General features: G+C 34.3%; 1 protein-coding gene across 7 annotated transcripts in view; it reads right to left on the bottom strand.

Annotated features, from left to right (window-relative positions):
• Positions 1–26254, bottom strand: part of BLTP1 (bridge-like lipid transfer protein family member 1) — a 204629-nt gene that overhangs the window by 143589 nt on the left and 34786 nt on the right. For all 7 annotated transcript variants that reach the window (XM_059923532.1, XM_059923536.1, XM_059923535.1 and 4 more), the window contains exons 7-15: positions 20621–20807; positions 17474–17555; positions 16904–17097; positions 14793–14872; positions 12803–12953; positions 8344–8500; positions 7857–7935; positions 4943–5034; positions 3507–3624 (exon numbers count right to left, since the gene is read on the bottom strand). In XM_059923532.1, the coding sequence (XP_059779515.1) occupies positions 3507–3624; positions 4943–5034; positions 7857–7935; positions 8344–8500; positions 12803–12953; positions 14793–14872; positions 16904–17097; positions 17474–17555; positions 20621–20807 (1140 nt within the window). The remainder of the gene's footprint in view (positions 1–3506; positions 3625–4942; positions 5035–7856; positions 7936–8343; positions 8501–12802; positions 12954–14792; positions 14873–16903; positions 17098–17473; positions 17556–20620; positions 20808–26254) is intronic.

The following is a 26254-nucleotide window of genomic DNA, read 5'->3' as shown; positions in this document are numbered from 1 at the left end:
CTAATTATCTTCAGATCGTATTGATTTCCGCTGTATCCACGTCTTACATGCATTTGTTAGCTTTGAAATTCATGCTTGCACTCAATGTGTGTGTGTCTGTGTGTGTGTGTATATATATATACTGTTAGGTATTGTTTTATTTGTCTAAGTCTAGTACTGCACATGCCAATATACTTGAGATTGATAAATAAATTCCCATAAGCGATATCCCTATAAGTTCTCTCTGCGTTGAGATCATGGCTTATATTTGTTTTGAATCATTATTAATAAGTGACTCTCAACTTATACTGGTTGCATTTATCTACCTCATAGTACTACTTAAAAGACTGAGCTATAATTGCTAGTAAAATAAACACAAATTCAAATAATCTACTGATCATCTAAGGAAACCAACATAATTTTATAGTTTTTAGCCAATTTCTATTTTAATGTCTTATTAGTTTTTTAAATATCTTATCTAAACGTCAGTATATTCTGCAATATAGTTTCCCTACCAGCTTATACAATATCTTTACTGACAAATATTAAAAATTATGGTAACAAAATAATTTTACTAGGAACCTCAAAAACTACTTCCAATGTGTATTTCTCTTTAAACCAAAAGCTGCTCTTATTACCAGATGGTCTTACCAAACAAATATATTTATTTGGAAGCACTTTCTTGATGATGGCCTTAATCATTTAGATAACAAAATTTTAAAAGTTGTGAAGTTGGGGCTTCCCTGGTGGCGCAGTGGTTGGGAATCTGCCTGCTAATGCAGGGGACACGAGTTCGAGCCCTGGTCTGGGAGGATCCCACATGCCGCGGAGCAGCTGGGCCCGTGAGCCACAATTACTGAGCCTGCGTGTCTGGAGCCTGTGCTCCGCAACAAGAGAGGCCGCGATAGTGAGAGGCCCACGCACAGCGATGAAGAGTGGCTCCCACTTGCCACAACTAGAGAAAGCCCTCGCACAGAAACGAAGACCCAACATAGCCATAAATTAAAAATAAATAAATAAATAAAAATTTAAAAAAAAAAAAAAAAAAAAAAAGTTGTGAAGTTGGTAATCTAAATGTTAGTCTGGGAAAAAACTCATCTACAACTCACTTTATAATTCAGTTGATAGGTCAACACCCTACAAAATGTCCATCACCTGGTACTGGGGCTTTGCAATACTGTTATATTGTCTTCTTCTCCCATTATCAGAGTAAACCTAAGTCAATTTCATTATTGCCTGTAAAGACTTCACTTCTGCCTTTGTTTTACATCTTTCACTCCTGAGGCTCTATATTGTATTTATCATGAAGAGATCTCTGTCCCACATTGAAATCTCTTAAGAACAATTTTATCCCACTAGTAACTGGCATGAGAATGGCTCTTGAGGCATATTAGGTATTCCCTCACACCAAATAGATAATTTATTTTCTGCAAAAATCTGTCAACAGAGAAATGTAAAACTGAGAAAAGAGAAAAGCAATTCAAACACTATGACCAAGTATGTTCTCTCCAAGGCTAAATTAATATCACTCTCTGATAGTATCTTTTTTAAAGAATAAATAAGTTTTTGAAGGACTCTAGAAAGATTTCAGAAGTAATATATCTAAATGTTATAGCTGTTAAATCTGGGAAATGAGAACTTAAGTTTTGTATCTTTCTATATTTTTTAAATTTCTCCAAACAAATTTTAGAAAAAAATAACTAAAAAAGTGAAGTTAAATAGGTATAAGCATAAAGATTAGACTCAGAGAAAGAAAATAATTTAAGAAAAAACACAATTGTAATTTAGGAAATGTGTACTTGTTTAACTAATACAATATTCAGTCTAAATGTAAGCGCTACTACAAAATAAAGTTTAAATTTTGAGAAATTTATACTTCTACTCCAAGTATTCTTAGCACTGCTAAAGTCTGAGATTGTGAAATTCTGGAGGAAAAACAATGTGAAGTATTGAATGCTTGAAAATAGTGGGGTTTTTCTTTAAGTTCAAATAAATTAAATAATTTATAATTTAAAAAGTCTAAAAAGAAAGAAAGCAACTGGAATCTATTTTAAAAGATTAGCAAAGTTAGAAATGATAAAATCTTAAGTGAGAAGGAAAAGACTATGCAAAGAAGCTATCTATATAAAAACAGACTCTTGAACCAGACTATTTGGGTTTGGAATCCTAGCTTGACTTAGTCATGTAACCCTGGACAAATTGCTTAACCACTCTGTAACTCACTGCCCTCATCTGTAAAATAAGGATAATGATAATAAAATTGACCTCAGAGAATTATTATGAGGATTTAATGATTTAATATGTGAAACTGCTTAGAACAGAGACAGACACTAATACACACTGTAAGTTTTAGTTATTATTTTTTTCATAAATCTGAATTAAGTAGTACTTATTCAATGTTCAGCTTCACTGACAAAAATTTAACTTGCCAAGGACTCTGTCAAAGTTTCTACTACTGGGACCTTGACTTGAGCCTTGGAGAAGAATTATACAACTGCAAAAATACAGAATCATTCTATCTAATCCCCATGATAAGGCTCCTGATCAAAGCAAAAAACAAATATAGAAGACTAATGATTGAACATATTATAGTAATGGCATTATTATAAAAGGCCAAAACTCTAGCAATAGCAAAATTAGGTCAGAAATTGTTATCCCTATTTCACAGATAAGGAAACTGAAGCTTAAACAATTAGGAAATTTGGCCAACATCATACTGCTAGTAAGTAATGTCAGGACAGGGAAACCTGTGAATATCTTAATCACTGCTATACCCACAAACGTTAGTACTCAGCACAGAATGCTTGTAAATGATGGGTGGGTGGATGGACGAACAGATAAACGCAGCAATCAGTCAAGCAAATATTAGGAGTTCTGGGGTAGCCACTGATCCTAGAAAAGCAGACCAACTCTGGCTAAACTTCTTACAGAAAGGCTTAAAAAATGCTTATTTTTATGTAGCAATATTTATGTCATTCAGAGACTAAGACCACATGTTCCCATAATCATAAAATAATGAGTAGCTATCATAACATGCTGCAAGAAATAAAAGAATTTTTTCCACCTAATGATAGCATCAACTCAATTATACATGCCAACAGAAAGGAGTTAAGTAGGGACTCCAAATATAAAAATAACATATTTGACTATTTGAATATACTGTCTGTGGATTACTAACTAAAACAAAATAATAAAGCGACGATGATGCCTAATTCAGGAAGAGAAAGAAACTGATTCATCTTCCCCAACTTATCCCCTACTAAACTGACACAAAAATGAGTTCTTGCACTTCCTCCTAAGCTCAATTTTGGGTTCATATTTTCCTTGTTTGGGTTAGAAGACAGCACAGAACGTGTATATTTAAGTTTTTCCTTTGATAAACTTGGCCCCAAAAGAAGTGTAAAAGAAAGTATGAATTGTGTCATCAAGTCCCTACGTTGAATCTAAAAGCAAAACTTATTGACTATAAACAAGTTCACTATGATAAATCTCAAATCTCATTGTATTTATACTTATTAGAAAATTACCTGTGAAGAAATTCTTCTGTGCAAAGATGAAGTGGTAGGTGGCTTTATAAACCTCTAATTCACACTGCCATGTCTGTGGCATGTTCCATATTCGGGGGTAGCTGGCATTGATGTGAAACTGCAAACCAAATGTTAAGTAAAAATGTCAGAGGTTAAAATATGACATTGTGTGACAGCATTAGAAATGAACTCGCACAAACTGGCGAGTAATTAAAACTTATTTTCCTACTGAGCCAAAGAGAATGTCCCTTAGAGATTTTAATACTGCTGTGGCTAAAGGTCAGTATCCATGGTTACATCCAGCTCCTTGAAATACTAAGCCATGATGTGGCCAAAAAACTTTAAGAACAAATCAGGCTACAGTTTTGATACTGTAGCTGAACAAACAGAGTAAGAGCCAACTTCATTAACTCTTCTTTAAACGTAATCTGTTAAGTGAGAGGCTCAGGGTCAGGCAGGGTAGAGGGCAATGCATACTGTCACACAGAAGTTTGGCCACCAGTGCCTCCTCAGTTCTCATTTGACAGCACAGTAGTTATGAATCTGACATGATGCTTTGTGGTATATTCCACCTGCCAAAGCTTGGCAATTCTGCAAAGGCAAGAGCTGCTTGGCAAGGAATACCGTTATTGCACAGCACCATTTATCAGCAATAGCTCAGGAATTCATTAAAATGCTGAATATTCATATTTATAGTATTCATTATATTCTTGGTAATTGCAAAATTTTCTTCTTAATTTACATATATCATATATAAATATGCTTGTTCAGACAAGCAATTAAGGACCTAATGATATCATCTCATATAAAAGAATCCTCTCTAAATATCAGCCATTCTACGCAGTGACTTTTGTTATTATTGTTGTTATTGTTGTCGTCCCTGAGAAAAAATAATAATCTGCTTGATTAATGAGTTCCCGACCTGCAGTTTTCAATCATGAGCATTTCCATATTTATTCTGTTTCTAATATGGAGCAATTCAGGGTATCAATAACATTTTCTTCCTTTTACCTTATTCATCAAGTAAAAAAGGACAACGAATTATTAAGCCCTGAGAAAGAATCTGATGGGGCCAGAAAACACAGAGTAAAAAATTATCTTACTTACAGCATAGGAGACAGCTAGTCTAGCCATACAATGAAGTTTAAAAACAATACACCGAGAACTTTTCGCATTTTTAAAGGCCAAAAACCCATGTAGTGTTGCCTTATATTCATTTCCCCCAAAAGAAGAGCAACAGAGAGATGCCAAAGGGAGTGCACAGCATTGGGAATCTACACCTCTTCCCAAAAACATGGTCAAGAGCATCTGGTCGTTCTTGAATGAGAAGACTGACCATTTGATGACCTCCTGGCCATTAAAATTTTATATTAAAAAATTAAAACCAAATTTGTATTTTATGGATGTAGGCATATCAACATATACTCTAGACTTACTGCTAACATTTCTGCTTCTAAAAGAGTCCGGTATTGCATGCTGGTAGTGGCATCAACATGTAAGAGTTGTCCTTTAATTGCAGGGGTGTAACCTAAAATAAGTGAAAACATAAAAATTAACAACCTAAAGAAATATATACATATAATTAAAAATTTTAGACTGGAAACAAATTCCCCCACCACACAAAGAAGGAATTCCTGAAAAATGGTAATCAGTCACTATTTAAATACACTCCCAATAATGTGGAGTACACTATCTAATATGTAACCTATCTCATTTCGGACAGCTCTGATGGAAAAGAGTTCCATCTTCATATAAGGTCTATCCTGACTCTGCTTTCCAGTGCAAAACTACAAGTCTATTTTCCATATGATAGTGTGCAAATATTTAAGACTGCTCCCATGTCTTTTTTTCACTGACTCAAGGGTACATATATTCATCATTTTCAACTACCCCTTATGTAATGACAGTTGCTTTTTTTTCTTTTTCTTTTTGGAAATTAAAACACCAGCTTTATTATAGAGGTATTGAAAACATGGCTTTGAATATCCCAATAAGAAAATCTTGAGTTAGTCATAGCTACAGACAGGCAATGCTAGAAATCCAAATCTACTCCACCACCCAGGACAGACCCTTTCACTAAATGACTTCAAAGAGTCTGAAATCTGTCTGTAGAAAAGACAGTATAAAAAAAAAAAGGGAATAGGATGGATCTAATATATCATATCCTTGTTCAAAATACACCCATCAGGGCAAGGATAGGTAGGAGAGAAGTCAGGAGATTGCACAAATAAATTATTAAAAAAATGTGTAATGACAGTTGCTAAACAAAAAAACTATTCCTTACATAGTGACAGTTACCAAACAACACAGCCCCATTCTGAATAAAACCAGAAAGGTTCAGAGTATTTCACTTCTTTTCTTGATGGACTGCCCTCCTATGAACACTAACACTATGATCATTCTTATATGGCTAATTCAACATGCATCCTGCTCTGGGCATTTTTTTTTCCCTAAACACCTGAATCTCTGGGACCAGTTTTCAAATGTTTTCGAATTATATTTTGTTATTGTCTAAGAACTAAGTCTATTTTTCCCTTTGAAGACAGTCATCTTAAAAGCCACCTAACCTTTACCAAGAACTTGACTGGGTTTTCCTTAGACACTTAACTCATTCAGTTCAACAGTCAGTGTGCTGTGGCACTTCCCATGAATTCATAATAGGTATATGCTCAAGATATTGACGCCTCAGTCCTCAGATGGTCCCTTTACCCCAGTGCACCAATAAATGTACCCCCCCAAAATCTGTACAAATATTATTTCCTATATGCATCCTCAGTTTAAAAAGGCAGAGGGACTTCCCTGGTGGCGCAGTGGTTAAGAATCCGCCTGCCAATGCAGGGGACACGGGTTCAAGCCCTGTTCCGGGAAGATCCCACATACCGCGGAGCAACTAAGCTTGTACACCACAAGTGCTGAGCCTGCACTCTAGAGTCCACGAGCCACAAATGCTGAGCCCGCGTGCTACAACTACTGAAGCCCACGCACCTAGAGCCTGTGCTCCGCAACAAGAAGCCCCCACTCGCCGCAACTAGAGAAAGCCCGTGCGCAGCAACGAAGACCCAATGCAGCCAAAGATAAAAAAAAAAAAAAAAAAAAAAAAAAAGGCAGAAGCACTCCCTTAACTGAACCATTCTCAATTCTGTGCAACCCTCAACAGCCTCTTCTCCTACAGAATTACAGATCCTATATATCAGTAATAAGGCTATCCTGAAAGATGCTTCTTTCCAACTGACTACTCTGAATCCTAGAGAATCTCAAGCATCTGCTTCAAGACTTAGGTTATTCTTTTAAAAGTAACTAAGATAAGGTTTTAGTTCTTCAGTGTAATAGCCCTAAAGTTACAGGGAAAAGATATACTATCTCATTCTCAGTCACTTTTTCAATTAATTATCTAAGCAGGCAGACTCAACTGCTACCTTTTTATGCAAGCTAATAAATCTAGTCAACACCTTTGCCTGTTTTCTTCTTATCGTAGCAACAAAATGAGTGACAGAAACAAGAAAAGAGAGCCAAGAATTACATAAAAATTATTCTTATTATACTTAGCAATAGTAACATTGCTATTCAGTAATTTAAAAACATTGGTGAGTTGCTACTCTCCATACTCTCAAGAAAGTGAAGAAATAAAGCAGAATTTCACTTCAACTGGTCTCAATTACAAATGTAATCAGAGGATGGGAAGAACAAGGAGAAATGAGGGAGACTATATAATATTTTGATAAATTTAACAATAAAGTATTTAATCATGTTACTGATTAACCTGTATCAGAGCCCAAATTTCAAATTCATAATGAACTTAGATTATCTTAGCTCAGATAAAACTACAGCTAATCAGGGCATGATTTAATATTTTAAATATGAAATATTCTGCTTTCTTAAAGTTATGTTATTCAAAGTACCCAGCTTACTTCCTGACAAAAATCTACTAACAATATAACCTAAAACAAAGCCTATTAGTCATTCAATCTATTTCTGCCCATGGACCACGTGCCATGTCCTGGGCTTGGCACAGGTATACACCAGTGAAAAGAAATACGTAGTATCAGCCTTCACAGAGCAACAGACTAACAGGAAAAACAAACACTAAGCAAATTACGCACAAACTTACAAAAGAAGTGTAAGGTATAATAAAACACAGAATAATAAGACCTAGCTTGATTAAAACACTTTTCCCTTCTCTCCAGGTGCATGAATAATATAGTATTTACTAACTACAGGCACATCAAAATATAATAAAAAGCTGAAAAAGAAAACCCCATTAATTTTAGTCTAACTGGATTAACAATTATTTATATATCAATTACTCCCCTACTAATCACTTAAAACAGAAAAACACTCATCGTAGCTTACCATTTTCCTCGACTGTCATTGGAATATTAATTTCTAAATATGAGCCAGCTCCTACATTTACATGTACAGCATTTGTTTCCTACCAAAAGCAAAAAATAATTCATGAGACATTTATTATAACTACACTCCCATCTTTACTTTTCAGTTATTATCAAAGACAAAATTTAATCATCAATAATATTAAATAGGTATTAAAAGTTCCTAGGAGCAAAAGTTCAAATTTATACCAAAAATATACTAAAACAGTTTGGCCAGATTTAAAGGAGAAAATGAATCAGACTATAGTATAAAGGTCTATTATTATTAATTAACTTCTTTCTACAATTTGGCACTTAATGAAAGTAACATACATACAATTATTGGGGGTGGGGGTCAGGGAAGCTCATAGAAATGAATCTGAGTATAGGACTAGTCACCAGAAAGATACTCTGGAAAATAATGTTCAAATTTTACACATAATTTTCTACTATATTATTTCAATAATTACCCTATTTTTGGTAAACAGCAAGTCAATTGTAGCATCTGCAATAATATTCATTCGTAGTTCAAAAGCAAGGATCTGTCTTGGTCTCCCAGGCTGTGCAATCTCAGAGACTTTCAGAACTTGATAATCAGGAGGGAAGAAGAACTTCCATAAACAATCTCTAAATAAGGAGGAAGAAAGAATAATGACAAGTTATTCAAATAAAATTACCACTGATAAGAGACAAAATCAGTATTATAACTTTCTATTACCACTGCTATCTTATTTAACAATTAGACATAAAATTGAAAAAAAAAAATTAAGTCACAAAATAACACCTACCATAATTTCCTTTCAGTAAAATGAAAGACCATTTTCTCCAATGTTTTATACTTCCAGAGATCAATGAGCTTTGAGCACTTAATATACTACTATCAAATAAGACATAGGTAAGACCAAATTTGCACTATTCAAACATACTGTGAAAAGTTAAAGACTTTCTACAGGTATATCAATTGTGCAAATGGCAAAGAAAGAGCTGAAGGGGGATGGTTTAATTAGAATCATTCCACTCTGGACAATTACTACTTAACCTTTCTGAGGACACTCGCCTGCTTCCTCACCTGTAAAAGAGGATTATCATAACCAGTCTCAGAGAATAGATCCAAGAATTAAATGACAACATATATGAAAAAGACTTGGCAGTACATGGCACATGGAAAAAGTGTTATTTCTATTATTTTCATAATCACTATTAATCAATGTTATAACAATAAGAGTCTAAAGAGCAATAGATTTCTAAAAAGAAGCAAGTGTTTGGAGGCTAGGGCTCTAATGTATTTGCCTCCCCTTATCATTTGACAAACATGAAAGAAACCAAGAAACTTTCAATTTATAGTCTTCTATATAATTAAAAATTAGCATGTTACTCATACATTCAGAAAAAGTATCAGTTTCTGACTTTTAAATAGGAAGAGTTGAGGAAGGAGTCATCAGTAACAGGAAATGCTGCTTGGAATAAACTGACTGGGAAAAATCAGATCAACAGAACAAAATTTGCAAACTGATCCATTATAGACATGAAAAGAAAATTAAGTCTGTAAATGTTTTGGCTAAGACACAAATATATAAAACTAAGCTTTCAAGACAAAGAATCCATCTGATCATTAGGTGATCATGGACTATAAAATGGGTAGCAGGATACAATGAAAAGAGCAGTGGACTTGACGGGTTGGTCTGAATCTTGGCTCTAGATGCTATAGCTTTACTATCTTGCCCAAATCACTGAACTTCTGTGTCTCCATTTTCTCACAGGTATAATCAGATCACCACACCTGTCCTTGTGTCTCTCACTGTTATGAAGATGAAGTGTGAAAATATAAATGAAAGCACTTAAGTGAAAGCAATAAAAGGCCAGACAATATCAGGAATATTTGCATTATTATAGTTATCATTAAGGAGTAAGTACGAATTTATAAAGTTTATATTTCAACTCTGTCATGAAAACTCTTAAAAAGAAAAGCTGAGTGTCTTAAAGATTCAGACACAAGAGGGAGGGGATATGGGGATATATGTATACGTATAGCTGATTCACTTTGTTATACAACAGAAATTAACACACCACTGTAAAGCAATTATACTCCAATAAAGATGGTAAAAACAACAACAAAAAAGAAAATCATGTAAAGGTAACAGAACTGACATTAAAATCTATAAGCTAAATAAGGTCATGCGACATCAGAGATCAAAAACTCACAATGCTGAGTGAACTATCCAATAATAAAACAGTTGAGATTTCTTTCTATATTTCTTACACTAATAGGTAGATACTAAAAAAAAAATGACCTAATTAACATTTCTGATAACAGTTCATATTTGTTTAGAAACTCAGTATGGGGAAGGAGAAAAGGAAATGGCTACAAGAGAGGAAATGCACAATTTGCATATATAAGGGAGGGGATAAATACTATTATTACTCACACAAGGAAACTAAACCCATGTGATAAATGTCTTTCTTTCTTCTTTCTTTTTAATAAATCTGAATGGTTTTGTTAAGTCCAGGTTAAAAAATGTATTGCTGTTCTCTCCTAGCAGTGGCAGGACCTACTGAAGGGAGCTGGTAAAGCAAATTTTTCTTTCATGTTATCTTCAGTATCATTTCTCTGTAGTATACAAAGATCACCCAAAGAGTGAATATGACTATATATTAAAAGAATTTTAGCTAGGATTTTCATGTAAATATAGCCTAATACTTTTTCTTAATGCAATACAATTAAATACAGTTTGGAAGAATCACACTTTATTCAAATACTAAAATGCAAAAATATTCTGTGTCTGTGTTAAAGCACTGCTTTAAGTTTTTCCTTTCAAATATAGCAAGTGTAACTGTTACTTAAGGGAATGTAAAACCCCTCATTTTCAACTATTCCACAGTAAATATAGCACGGTTTAATGTATGAAAAATTTTATTATAAAAGGAAAATTTAAATCCAGTAATTTGAAAATTATTTGTTTTCTAACCTGAAATTTTAAGCTCTTGTTTACCTTCGGGTCTAATAATCTAACCCAGAACTTAATGAAGTACTGTATTAGCATACTCCAAGTATTCAAATAACACACTTACTTATACATTTACCATACAAGTATTATACTAGCTATATAAATAACTAGTGGTTATTTAAATAGCTACTTAATGGAGCAGGTATTTCTATATGCTAGAGATACCAAGGTTAACAGAATATAGTACCTGACAAAGTATATAATTCTTCTAACAATGCTAGGTAGAAAGCACTTTTTTTTTGTTTTTTGGCTGCGTTGGGTCTTCGTTGCTGCGCCCGGGCTTAGAAAGCACTTTTTAAAACAATTAAGTATAGTTTGCAAGGCAGAAATAGAGACACATGTAGAGAACAAACGTATGGACACCATGGGGGGAAAGCGGCGGGGGTGGTTTGTGGTTCTGGGATGAACTGGGAGACTGGGATTGACATATATGCCCTAATATGTATAAAATAGAAAACTAATAAGAACTTGCTGTGTAAAAACATAAAATAAAATAAAATTCAAAAAATAAATAAATAAAACAATTAAGTATAAAAAGAGTCAGTATATCAAGTCAGTATCAGCACTCTTAGTAGTCCATCAGTGGCCCAGTAATATCTGCCTCAGTGACTGATTAAGCTTGTATTTCTCCATTCAAGCTAGTTTATGAAAGACTAAACTAGCTTTAAACAATGTATATTTACATAAAAATATAGCTGTTCCCTCATAAATAGTAGTACATGTCCCCTCCTTTGTTTAAAATTCTTCAATAAGTAGGTAGATGTTCATAATATATTAAAAATAGAAAATTACTTCAAAATTAATAGAATAACTAAGAATAAAAAACCCTTTTTTACCTTTCAGGCACTCCCTATTACCTCCAGTATAAAATCTATATATTTCTTAACTACCTACAACTCTCTTTAACAACCTATAGAACTTATTAAGACAATTCTCCACTGCCATCATGCATTTGCAGAACTCCTCCCTTGCCCTGATAACTTATCCTTCCCTTCTTTCCCTGGCTAATTCTTACTTATGTTTCAAAACTCAACTCACATATTACCTCAACCAAAAAGCATTCCCCAGTTCTCTCCTCTTCAATATGAGTTATGAACCTGTTATGGGTTAAATTGTGTCCCCCTAAAATTCATATGTCCTAATCCTCAGTACCTCATAATTTGGCCATAGTTAGAGACAGGGTCTTTAGAGAAGTAATTAAGTTAAAATGAGGTCAATAGGGTGGGCCCTAATACAATATGACTGGTATTCTTGCAAGAAGAGGAAATTCGGACACAGAGACCTACAAAACACACAAGAGAGAAGACCATGTGAAGATACAGGGAGAAGATGACCATCTACAAGCCAAGGAGGGAGGCTTTGAACACAGCCTTCCCTCACGGCCCTCAGAAGGAACCAATCCTGCCAACACCTTGATCTCAGAATTCTAACCTCCAGAACGGTGAGAAATTTCTGCTGTTTAAGCCACACAGTCTGCGGTACTTTGTTGTGGCAGCCTCAGCAAACTAATACAGTACCTCTCTAAATTCTTCATCAAGACTTTTTACATACCTCTAATACAGCACTTAATAAAACTCTTTTGTTTCTTTTTTCCGAAACTGAACTATGTATGTCTTTTAGCTCTGAATCTCCATAGTCCCAACAATCCCTGCCATATTCGGTGATTAAATACAAAAGAAAAAACCAAGGAACCAGTAAATATTCTGCTCATTCACCATTTTTCTAATGAATTAGCTCCTCCTTTAGAGCAAACTTGCTTGTGCCAATTTCTCTACAAATTATTTGGATTAAAACGTTTAGTGATATCTTACCCTGCCATAATAAAATAGCTTATAAAAATATCAATACTAAGCTAGTTTTTAATAAAAATTATAGTATTATCCCAATACGTTTGACTTAGCAGAAATATAATTTAATCAAGTACCTCTGCCTATCAGCCCATGGCCCATAGTTGAAATCTGTTCCTTTACCACAAACTATATCCAGTCCCCAACAGGGAGGCAAATCTTGTAATTTGCAATCCTCACTGCTCATTTCTCCTTCAACAGTTTCTTCTGTTTCTTCTGGAACAAGTCCTATATTGCAGAATATACAATATGAAGATAGTTACTTAAAATAACCATTAAAAGGCCTCCTTAGATCAACATTTCTAAAAATTTTTTGATCTCAGGAACCTTTTACACTCTATATTGAAGACCCCAAAGTGGGATTTTTTTTTTCGTATTGTATCTATCAAAATTTACTGTATTCAAATTTTGAATTGAGCAATATTTTTAAATTTTATTTTTAAAATAAACTCATTACATGTTGACATAACAAAATGTCTGATAAGATTTAATGAAAATATGATGTGAAAAATAACTACATTTTAATGAAAACAAATACAATTTTATTTCATTTTTTATGAAAATATTTTTTAATCAAAATAAGCATATTTTCTAAAACAAATTAATTTACTGAGAAGTGTTGGCATCGTTTTTATTTTGGCAAATTTCTTAAATATACAGCTTAATAGAAAACAAGTGAATTCTCACAGCTGTTTCCGCACTTAATCTATTAAAGAAAACCTAGCCTCATACAAATAGGTAGACAGAAAAGGGAGGAGTATTTTAATAGCTTTTTCAGATAATTTTGGATATTCTTTGACACTAGACCAAAATTCAACAAGTGGTAATTTCTTAAAGATTACTTGCAATGTGGAATCTGAAACCATATCGCTGAACTTCTCATACCCTGACACATTAAAATTTACTGATCTCTCTTGCACTCTGAATAAATCTTTTACGGACATCATGAATTGGTCATTTGGAAAATATTGGTTCACTGAGACATGCATATTTTTCCCAAATAGACAAATTTCATTATTAAACATTTAAAAAGTCATATTGTTAATATCACTGGTAGTCTCATCAGAAAAGTCATCAAACTCACAGTAGCAGACCCAAATTTTCCAAAATTCTAACTTTCACATGAAAGCTCAAAACCATAGTTTGTCCCTAGTTGCTCTTTCAAGCACAACTGGTATTCCATGAAAAGAGCAAACAGTTCAGCTTGGAACTCAATCACAGAGTGCTTTTCCTCGAAACAACAGTGTACTTTGGTATGGGGCAGAAGTGTATTATGCGTTCTTATCATTTTATTAAATGAATATTAAAAAGTTTACTGAAGGGTCAAGATTTAATAAAAGTAATTTTTACTGCTTAATCAAAGACACTGTAAAGTGCACTGGCATTTGTTTTATTGTGACTGCGTGGCAGTGAAAAAGACAGGGATTACTAGTATAGTTTGGAATCACTGCCTTGATTCATGCTAAAGCACCAGAAGTTTTGCCCCCTGTAACTTTTACACCATCAATACAACACAATATAAAAAAAAAGGCAAATAACACCCTAATTTTGAAAATACTTTGACCTCATAAACCTCCTTAAAGGTATGAAAAACAAGAATTAGGAAAAAATGACTAAAAATCCAATATTTAGCTCATTTATAAAACTGAGGCCACCTGTGAAGCATTGTAACTAGCTGGACTTCAATCCTTATACTTTAAGCCTCAAATCCAACTTACTGTGATGTTTTTCCCCTAAGCCAGCATGAACTACCTTAACTATCATCACATTCTCTAATGGTTTTCACTCATGGTCATTTGTATTCACAATTTTTGAAGTATACTTGCAAAAATGGAATTTGAAGGAAAGATTACTATATTGTTCTCTTTTGATCTGAAATACTAAAGTAATATTCAACTTTTGACAAATGACACAGATATTTTTTAGGTAGGCATTCTCACATCCACATTTACCGTTATTAATGCTTATTTATATCCTAAGCAAGGATACTTAAAATATTATTAGATATCAGCATTTCATAGAAGAAACAGAATTGTAGCTATGAAACATATTTTCAAAAAATAATACCTGGCTCATCCATGTAATAGTAGATGTCAACATCATTCGACTGCATCACCACAAAACCTTCTCCCATTAATCTTGGTGGTCTATACAAAGGAAGGTGGAAGGCAAACTAAGTACATCTCCAGAATATAAAATGTTCAGTATTCCAATTAACGATGGTAATGGGTGAAAACAAAAAAGAAAACTAAAAAGCAATCAAGTGTAGAAACGTGAAAAGGGAAAACATCTTTCACATATACAATAAATTGTTCCATAATTGTTTTCTATATTAGAATATATAAAAAATTGGCACTGAAGAATTTTTGACCAGTAAAATCAGTTAAAGAAAGACAAAAAATCTGTTTTGCATTTTTCATTTTAAGTTTTAAATGAGAGAAATCCATTTAAAACAAAGTTTAATTAAATACAATGGAAGAACAATGTTCATTGGAATATAATAATCATATTCTGCATTTGCAACAATAAATTTAAAATTAGACTTCAAATTCAACCATTTTATATTAATAACACTATAAAACTGATTAAAAATATCATCTTATATATTGTAAAATAAAGCATAACCTTTCAGAAACCTTATATTACCTATTATATGCAACTTTATATTACCTATTTCCAAGAATATTTAGTTGATCAACTTGAAATAAACTTAAAGCAAACATCTTGAACTCAAATTCTGGAATGAATGTTTCTGTACCATCAATTAACTTCCCTCTTTACTTGCTTTGATTTAACAACTTTTGTCTTTGTCATACACCACAATACCTTCCTTCCATATCAAAATTAACCTCTCAATCATCAGATAATATAACACATACAAATTCAACAATCTTCTTCTAAATATGTATTAAATCACAAAGGTTAGGATTTAATCTCATTATTTAATCTCCATGCTTACTTTTGAAGAGTGAAAAATACAATTTTAAATCTTTTTATACAAATAGCAGGACACTTTTTCATTTTACTCTGTAGTAATTTTCACAAAAACCCAGATTTATTTTTTTCAGTATTACAACTTGCACCCATAAATACAGAATTGTGTGCGTAGCTTATATTCCAAGATGCTTAGCAATTCAGTGATCCTGAAGAGTGTGAAACCAGGTAGACCCAGAGCCTCCCCGGTACTCAAGTTGGGAAAATGACTGTGTCATTCTAGCCAATCCCTAGAAAATCTAATAGCAAGCTAGCCAAAAGTTGGAACTAAAAAGAAACAATCATGTTTCTCATAACCTCAAACTTTATATTGCCTACACACAAAGACAAAAGCTGAGACAGTGGAAACTCATCACATGAATACTTAAATTACACAAATTTAACCATAGACTCCTTCACAAAAAAGAATAGTGATTGAGAATAACAAAGATTACAAGAGCCCTCACCCCACTCGTGAGCATGTGGCCTGGGAGTCAGATGCGAGTCATGTGTCTGTTACCTGAGGGTCCCAGTCCTCTGGAATGGAAGCATCCCACCACAAAGAGGGTGACTCTAGGGTGCGTCATTATTACAATGTGTCTCCTAAATGCAAGGAGCTACTTCACTGAAGGAAAGCAAATCTGGAAAGCTAGGTGGAAAACTGACTGGGACTTAAATGTCAACTGAATTCCAAAACTGTCTTAACTTCATCAGTTTTCCAAGAGTAATTCTGATTCAATTTTCAACTTTTCATTAACTCAAATGATACTCTACTATAATGAATTTGTTGGATTTACTATTTATCCATCCCTTCTGAAAATAAAAACCTACCTGTAATGTGTATTTTCTAACATACAAACATCAGGGCTCAACTGCCCAAAATAAATTTCCCAAATACAGAGAAAATGATAGAAAAATTATAAGCTTATAAACAGTGCCTGACATATATTAAATGGCAATAAATATTAACTATTACAATTAAAAAACAAGAAAAATAGCTTATAGAAAAATATTTAAAATAGGAGTTTACCAGTGGATAAACTCCATTTATCTTACAAAGCAGGAATACTCAGTTGATTTAATAGAGAAATATACGTAATTATTGCCCAACTTATAGCAAAGAAATTAAAAGGATACTAAAGATTCTAAATGATAAGCTACAACAGGTATAAAGAAGTTATTTGTTATTTTTATGACTTTCTTACTCATCATTTTGAAGACCAACATATCTTGGACTAGGAACAAGCATGACTCGAACATTTTCAAGCTTTCCCTTCACAATATGCATGAACTGGTCAAGATGACTGGAAGGTGGTTTTGTAGTATAGGTTAAGAAAGCATCATCAAAGTTGATGCACAGAGTTTGAGGTTGGTAATGATTTCCAAAGGCCAAGTGTCCCTAAAAAAAACAGATAAGAGATGTTATGCCATACTATTTAGGCTGTATTTTTTTTTCTCAGCCGACCTAATAACAAGCATTTTCAAGCAACTACTAAATGATTCCACTTTAGCACTATATACTGTTTAAATTGCTCCACTGATCAATTTAGACCAGTGTTTAAAGAAATTTGAGCACTTGTGAATAAATAAATAGCCTTTAAGGTCTATACATTTGTGCTAAAATGGTATTGGTGTTGAAATAATTCTTTCACTTTATTAAGAATGGAACCCAAAGACATCTACAAAATTACTTTCTCAAGTGAAAATTATATTTGCAAAAATAAAAGGTTCTGTTATTAACCCATGAAACATTAATTGTAGTGGAATTTACTTACTGTGCTCACATTGACCTTTATGACTGGAATAAGTGATCTCCATGAAGATGTGGGGTCTTGAGATTCTGTTTTTACTTTAACTCTGAGAAGAAAAAACAAAAATTGACATATATGAGAAAAACTTAAGTACCTGAGAATACTGTTGACTTCCTCACAGTACACATTATTATTATTTTATTGGCTGTGTTGGGTCTTTGTTGCAGCACGCAGGCTTTCTCTAGTTGCGGTGAGCAGGGGCTACTCTTTGTTGTGGTGTGCGGGCTTCTCATTGTGGTGGCTTCTCCTGTTGTGGAGCACAGACTCTAGGCGCGCGGGCTTCAGTAGTTGTGGCTCACGGGCTCTAGAGCGCAGGCTCAGTAGTTGTGGCACACAGGCTTAGCTGCTCCGCGGCATTTGGGATCTTCCCAGACCAGGGCTTGAACCCCTGTCCCCTGCATTGGCAGGCAGATTCTTAACCACTGCACCACCAGGGAAGTCCCACAATACACATTATTAATACCAGCTATATCTTTCCAAATATATCTAATAACTGCTCAGTAAATAAAACAATGACCATCTAATGGACACGAATATCCCTAAAATGTCTCCTAGAATGTACTCTATCACGCACCAATTTTTATATAAGAAGCCATAACAAAAAAGTATATTTTCAGAATGACAAGCTTTAATGACAAGGTATAAATTATGATGTGCTGTCATTACATCTGTCATTATGCCTACTGCACTACATTATATCATTTTACAAGACAGCAAAAATTATAATTAAAACAAAAATGACCAAGATATAAGTTATTTTGATGTTTTAAGTGTTTTAAGCACTTCTGACAGTTCGACTGATCCTTCTCCTTCCCTACCCCCGCCACTCTGTGCCAAAATAATTTCCTCTCAATACAATGAAAAGGATAGACCAAGAGTAAGCAAAAAGGAACTGTCCATACACAAGGTACACAACTTTTAAGAAATGAAAAATTCACAGCAATTCACTAAAGATTTCATATGAAAACTCAAGGCATATCTCTTCAGTAACCCAGTAACTCCTAAATCACACTTCTGGAGCCATATTTATAAGATGGCCTTCAGTGCTTAAAACTAAATTCAAAAACTAACCTCACTACCACCCCCTAAGGTTCTCTAAGGTTCCCTGACTAAGCATGACTACTGCTTAAATTAGAAATTTGGATTCACTGTTGACTCATCCTTCTTATTTATTCTCCACATCTAATTCATCACTCTCTTAAGTATTCATCTGCCTAAGTGTATCTGGAATCCATCTCCTTCTCTTCCTTCCCCTTGCTAACAACCCAGTTGATGATCATCTCTTCCCGTAACTGTTACTATGTCCTTCTATCTGGTCTCCCTGCCTCCAGTCTTATCTCCCTCCAATCACAACACAACACTGCTGACCTGGGGTAAGGCCACATTTCTAACCTGGATCCTGCTAAACATTTTAGTCTAATTTATCCCCACCTCAAGTAATCCACTCCAGCCTCAGTAACAACTTCTCTATTGCATATGATGTTTCTTCTCCATGGAAGAACTTTCATCTCCTTCTCTGCTTAATTCATTCACCTTTAAGGTTCCTACCTTCCCGGATCCTTCTATGTGTGCCCAGAGAATTCTATTCTTGTCCCTGTTATATTTCTTGCACTAAAATTGCCTTTTAAGTGTTCTAACTCCCACAGTAGGCTGTAAATTCCCTCAAGATAGAACAGTTGTCATATTCTCAGTATCCCCAGTACCTCAAGCTCAGTGCCTGGGACATAATATGCACTAAATATTTAACTGAGAATAAACATCCTCATCATCTACTTTTAAAAAAATAAAACTATTATGTATACAAGGCTGGTTCAACATTCAAAAATCAATTAACAGGCTAAAAGTGAAAAATCAAAGGATCATACCAACAGATACAGAAAAAGCATCTGACAAAATCCAATACCCATTCATGATTAAAACCTCTAGTTTTACTAACTAGGAATAGAGGGGGACTTCCTCAACTTGATAAAGAATATCAACCAACAAAAACCTACAGTTAACATCATACTTAACAGTGAGAAACTAGAAGCTTTCCCACTAAGACCAGGTATGAAGCAAGATGTCCCCTCTCACCATTCTTTTCCAAATTCATACTAGAAGTTCTAGCTATTGCAATAAGACAAAAAAAGGAAATAAAATGTATACAGATTGGGAAGGAAGAAATAAGACTTTGTTTGCAGCTGACACAATCATCTATGTTGAAAATCGGAAAGAACTGATCAAGAATACTCTTAGAACTAATGACTATAGCAAGGTTGCAGGATACAAGGTTAGTAATATACAAGAGTCAATCACTTTCCTATATACCACCAATGAACAAGTGGAATTTGAAATTAAAAACATAATACCGTACATTAGCACCACAGAAAATGAAATAGGTATAAATTTAACAATTTTTCTACAAGATCTACATGAGGAAAACTATAAAACTCTGATGAAAGATATCAAAGAGAACTAAATAACTAAAGAGACATTCCATGTTCATTGATAGGAAGACTCAATACTGTCAAGATGTCTATTCTTCCCAACTTGATTTATAAATTCAATGCAATCCATATTGAAACCCCTGAATATTGGCAAACTGATTCTAAAGTTTATATGGAGAGGCAAAAGACCCAGAATAGCCAAGACAACATTGAAGGAGAAAAGCAAAGTTGGAGGACTGACACTACCTGATTTCAAGACTTAAATGTAAAGCTACAGTAATCAACACACTGTGGTATTGGTGAAAGAAAACAAATAGGTCAATGAAACAGAACGGAGAGCCCAGAAACAGATAAAATAAAATCATATAATTGTATATGCACCTTAGCTATGTATAGACTTATGTATGTGCATTCAAAAGAATAAAAAACAAATTGATAGTAGTTATCAACAAAGAAGGAAGTAGAACTGGTGAGAAGAATAGACCGGGACTGCTTTTTCACATTACATAATTCTGTATTATTTGACATTTTTGAAGAATTATATACTTATTTGTGAGAATAAATGTTTTAGTTAATCTACAAAGAAAGATTAGGCTGTGTTTAGGTAAACAGTGTTAGTAATACTCTAATAAAAGCAGATGTTTAAATGTTGGAGATCAATAAAATTCAAGTGTGACAAATCAACCTTTCAATTTTGGACTGGGTTCTTGTTCTTCCATTTTCTCGTGTTTTATCATCTTCTTTCTTGGGTGGAATTATTGTTGGCTCCAAACCAAACAATTCTTGAAGACGTCCATAAAGATCCGAACGATTATAGACATGAAATTCAAAGTCATTGACTGTGATGTATAATCTAGTTTCTGCCTTTGGATCTAAAGACATCAATTACAAAAAAAAAAAAAAAAAAAGTTTTTAGTCAACTTTTAAAAAACTTTAGTCAAAGTTTTAAGTCAAATCTTTTCCACAGCTAAAGTAACTCAAATGATTTCTTTTAAAACAGAAGTCTATGATAAAAGGGAATAATATTTTAAAAGCAATAAAACATGGACAAAAGAAAGAAAAAAGCTGATTTACTACAGTATTTCAATTTAGCACTCTAAAAACAATCTGAATTTCTACATTCTGGGTGTATAACAACAAAACTTAAAGACTGTATGCTAAGAACAGCACAATGCCATTTACAGAGTAAAACTTTACCTCAATATAGCCATAAGTGTATACTAAAATATAAATAGTAAATTGTTCAAAGTATGATGCATTTAAACATCACACTAGTATTTGAACTTGTGCATCATAGAAACCAGGACTTTTCATAAATACTAGTTTGTTTTTACAAACTACACAATGCTAAAACAAAGATTCTATAAACTGTCCTCAAATAATAATCTCAAATAAAAGACAATTATATTAAATATAAGTAACAATAGTAATAAATCCATTTATAAAGTGATAGATGGGGCACTTGTTTCTACTGAGGAAATAATCTAAGACAGTGCATCTCATGTCAACCAAAAGGGGTCAGAAGAAAGGTACCACAGTCAGTGCTTTATTTTGCTATAAATGATACATGTGTTTTTTAAGACTTCTTTTTCAACCTTTATGTTTTTATCCCTGTCAAACAAATTCAATTGAAAGGCAATTAAAATTAGCTATGACCAGTTAGAATAATCTAATTTTTTTAAATGGGTAAAGAGAATTACCAACTTTCATTTCAGTAGCTTATGCTGTGGTTTAGTAAGGTACCAAATTTCACCAATATTAATTTCTTCTCAAATTATTAGCAAAACAGCATATGAGATGTCAAACACCCTAAATAAATGTAAATTTTAGTTTAAATTAAGAAATGAAAAATACACTGCCACTCATATTTCAAAAATAAGCTAAGGAAAATGAATCAACAACATTCATATTTTTATACAGTAATACTTTTAGTTTTACTCCAATCAAGGTTTTTTCCCTCATTACTTCCTGAGACAAGAGAGGAAAGAGAGATAAACACCATCCTTCAAAAAACTAATGTTTAAGAGCTGTAACTTTTCTTATATTTTTTAGATAGCTCTTGATCTATGTTCTCTCTCCTATTTCTTCAGATTTATCAAATGGATAAAAGCTAAGACGATCCCCTAAGCTATTACATAAAGTGTGTTCCCCTTTTTCTTGCTGTAGGTCAAATTCTTAAAATTAAAATAAAAATAAGAAACACACTTTTTTTTTTAATACATATGAAGTATTCTAAGACTTAATAGTTATAAATATCATTATCATTTTTAAATAAGTAAATCAAACTTTATCACTCATTAGGTTTTAAACCTTTCTACAGTAATCATTCATGACCTCGTCTCAAAATGTCAGGGTCAAATATCCAGCAGCCTACTCAAATATCTCCAATTTGATGTCCAACAGGCATCACGCACTTGACATATCCAACCAAACACCCGATTTTCCCACCCAAACCTACTCCACAATATTCCCCACCCTATTAAAAGCAAGTCAATCTTTTCCATTGCTCAGGCCAAAATATTTGACTGCTCTCTTTCTTTCTTGTCCCAGATATTATCAGCAAATCCTGTCAGCTTTTCTTTCAACATATATCCAGAAACCACTCCTCACCACTCTGGCCCAAGTCACCATCAACCTGCACCTGTTTTAACACAACAGCCTCCTAACTAGTCTCCCTGCTTCTGTCCTTATTTCCCTTATGCCTGTGCTTTACACATTGGCCAGATCTTTCAAAAACCCTAAGTAAAATCATGTCACTCTCCTGTTCCCTAATTTTCTGATGGCCTCCTCTCTCATTGATACCAAGTTCCTTTAAAAATGACCTATAAAATCCTATAGGATCTGCACTCTTCTCCCCTTCTAGTCCTCCCTCCAGTAAACTGGCCTCCATTTTGGTTATAAACCAGGACCTGAACAACCAGGAAATGTCCTTCCCCCAGATATTCACAATAACTCTTCTCCCCCCTTCTAGTCCTCCCTCCAGTAAACTGGCCTCCATTTTGGTTATAAACCAGGACCTGAACAACCAGGAAATGTCCTTCCCCCAGATATTCACAATAACTCTTCTCCCCCCCTTCTAGTCCTCCCTCCAGTAAACTGGCCTCCATTTTGGTTATAAACCAGGACCTGAACAACCAGGAAATGTCCTTCCCCCAGAGAGTCACAATAACTCATTTCCTTAACTTGCTTCATGTTTCTGTTTAACTATCCCCTATCAATGAAGCCTCTCCCGACTTCCCTATGTACACAGCACCCTCCCTGCAAACCAGCACTCTCTATTCTACGGACCCTACTCTGATTTTCCTCAATGCCATATTTTCCTCACTCACTCCTCGATGCTACATATATTTACTCGCTAATTATCTGAATCCTTCCCAAGCAAGAATTCAGAATGAAGCAAGCTCTTTAAGAGGAAAAAACTTGTTTTATTCACTATTGTATCTCTGGTGCCTAGAACAATTCTTATTACATAGTAGGGCTCATTTGAAAGAGGAACAGAGCATCTTACCACAAATCATACTCCTAAGTAAAACAAAAATGTCCTCAAACAAATAGATCTAAGACTTTTTGGAAACCCAACATGTGGAAGCATAATAAATGCAAAGTAGGTTATTTTTCTATTCCCACTTTGATCTATACAAGTAGGAATTAATTATTATACAATTCTTCAAGGTCATAAACAACTCAATCAAAATTTACCTCAAAACTCATTTAAGTCATTTGTTTTCAAATTTACTTTTGGAACACTTGATCATGGTCCCTGAATACAAATGCCTTGATCATTAGGAATATACTATAAAGGCCAGTGGATGAGCTACAGAAGGAGCAATGGGGAAAATCAAGAGTCTGGACTAGCTCCTAATTGGATCAGCAGTGATGAATTAACAAATGATGACTGTATAAAAATGGAAACAGGATTACTCTCAATTTGGTCTTCAACTTGCTGGACATGCACAACTGATTCTCTTCTTTCCATATAACTGATACGAAAGAATATGGCTACATTAACTTACTAAAGACAACAAGGTACAAAGATAAAGGTATTAATCTCTGAAAGTATTTTGAAAACACTGATAAACACTAAATACTTAATACTAAAACACTGCAAGATCCCCTCAACAATCCCTACCCATTTTCCCAACTTTTTTTTTTTTTGCATTATTTATTATTGATTGTCACCTCCCCCAACTAGAATGTAAACTCCATTAGAGATGATTTTTTCCTGTTGTGTTCACTCTTCTATCCCTGGTTGCCTAAAATATTGCCTGGTATGTAGAAGGGGCTCAATAAATATGTTAAATCCTTAAACAGAAATATAAATGGGCTTTTAAATTTTAAGTAAGATTGAACAAAATGCCTAGACCACTCTTTTCCTTCCAAAAATCACTTTAGAAAAATACTGAACAAATAGTGAATCTATAAGCATTTTAAAAGCAGCTTTTGGTTTCATATTTTTAAATAGAGAGATTTAGCTGAGTTCACACTCATCTTCTTTGTTCTATTGCTTCTATTTGTTTCACCTGTATTACTAATATTCCAGCCAGCAAGCTACGTGATTAAACAGTAAATCAGATCTCCAAGCCTGGTCGATCTCCAAGCTTACAATGGCCTTATTCTCTTCAGAGTCTTTGCCCAGGATCTTTTCTGTCAATAAACCCAGCTTTCTGCCATATTCCATATGGCAATTCCCTCTCCATCCCTCAACCCCTATCCCAACAAACACAGATGCAAAAAGGTGGCCCAAGAGCACACCCATAGAGACAGAAACATAGGAAAAAGCACATACACAGAGGTGAGCACACATATACAGAGGGGGGCATGCACTCACTTAAGCACTCAAACACAGAACCACTCACAAGGACAAACACATACATACATATACTCTCACAGAGCCATACATGCAGATGCATGCATACAAGTACTACTATACTAGCATATTCAGTACTCATAGTATCACCCTCACAGAGATAAGTATGTACATACAGAGCCCACCTGCAGAGGTACCCCACACATAAACAGGGATACCTTCCCAGATCAACAGGGCACATCCTCATAAACAAACACCTCCCCTAACAGATGAGCACTCTACCAAAAGACAGATAGGTTTCAAAGGCATGTATCTCTCACATATAGACATGTGAGTACATGCATACACACCCACACACACACGTAACTGAGAAGAACCCTGTGAAACCTTCTCAGAATAGAGAGCCACCCATGTCCTCTGCCTGCCTTTTGTCTCTAGAAAAACTTTAGTCAAAGAATAAATTTAATCAAAGAAGTGAGAAAATGCAGAAAGAAAGGGAAATTGTCAAGCAAGACAAAATAATAATACTTTAGCCATTAAGCAAAGTCAAGGACCTTTAGTTCTTCCTCAAGGACTACGGATAATATTCTGAGCCATGTCCTTTGAGCTGTTTTGCAGATACTGAAACCCCCATCAGGTGGAAGAAATTATCTGCGTGCTGCCCACAAGCACGCAGACCCCAGACTGATTGGAACCAGAAGGCTGATGATGCTGACTCCCCATTACCTCACCACCAGCCAATCAGAAGAATGTCCACAAGCTAATGACACTCTGCTCCTTGAACACTGTAACACTCCTCACTACCCGCTCCAGGGTGGGACACACAGTCTTGAGGACATTAGCCCGCTGTGGCCCCCTTTGCCTGGCAAAGCAATAAAGCTATTTCTTTCTACTTCCTCCAAAACTCTGTCTCTGAGATTGAATCCAGCACCAGTGTACAAAGGCCTAATTTCAGCAACACATATATACAGCTTTTTTGGGGGGGAAAAAAGAAAGTTGGGGAATCCTACACTAGATTCTCCAGGAATTAGAAAAAGGTAGTAAATAAACAGTAAAAGGATATAAGATTGGATTCCTGTAACATTATTTACAAATGCCGTGACCTAAGGCAAGTACCTTAACCACCCTGAGCCTCATTTTTCTCATCTATAAAATGAGAATACCTCTACATACCTGTAGGATTGTTGTATACCATAAATACTAGCTAGTTCCCTTGCCTTTGCAGGTCAAATTCTTACTAGTCATATAAATTATGTATTCACTTTTGATTTGTACTGAATTCTCTTCTTTTTAAATAATTTTTCATTTCATAATGTGACATAATGCTCATCGTAATAACAAAAGCAGCTCATCTCTATTGAACAGTTGCTATGTTCCAGGTACTGTTCTAGGCACTTTACTCATATAATCTCATTTAATCCTCACAACAACCCTGGCAGTCAGAGCCCAAGATTATATAACTAGGAAGTAGACTAAAATCCAGGTCTCTAAATAGGTTCTTAACCACAAAAC

Source organism: Balaenoptera ricei, chromosome 5 (genome assembly GCF_028023285.1).
Source record: "Balaenoptera ricei isolate mBalRic1 chromosome 5, mBalRic1.hap2, whole genome shotgun sequence".
NCBI classification, from domain to species: domain Eukaryota; kingdom Metazoa; phylum Chordata; class Mammalia; order Artiodactyla; family Balaenopteridae; genus Balaenoptera; species Balaenoptera ricei.
This window is presented reverse-complemented; position numbering and strand designations above follow the sequence as displayed.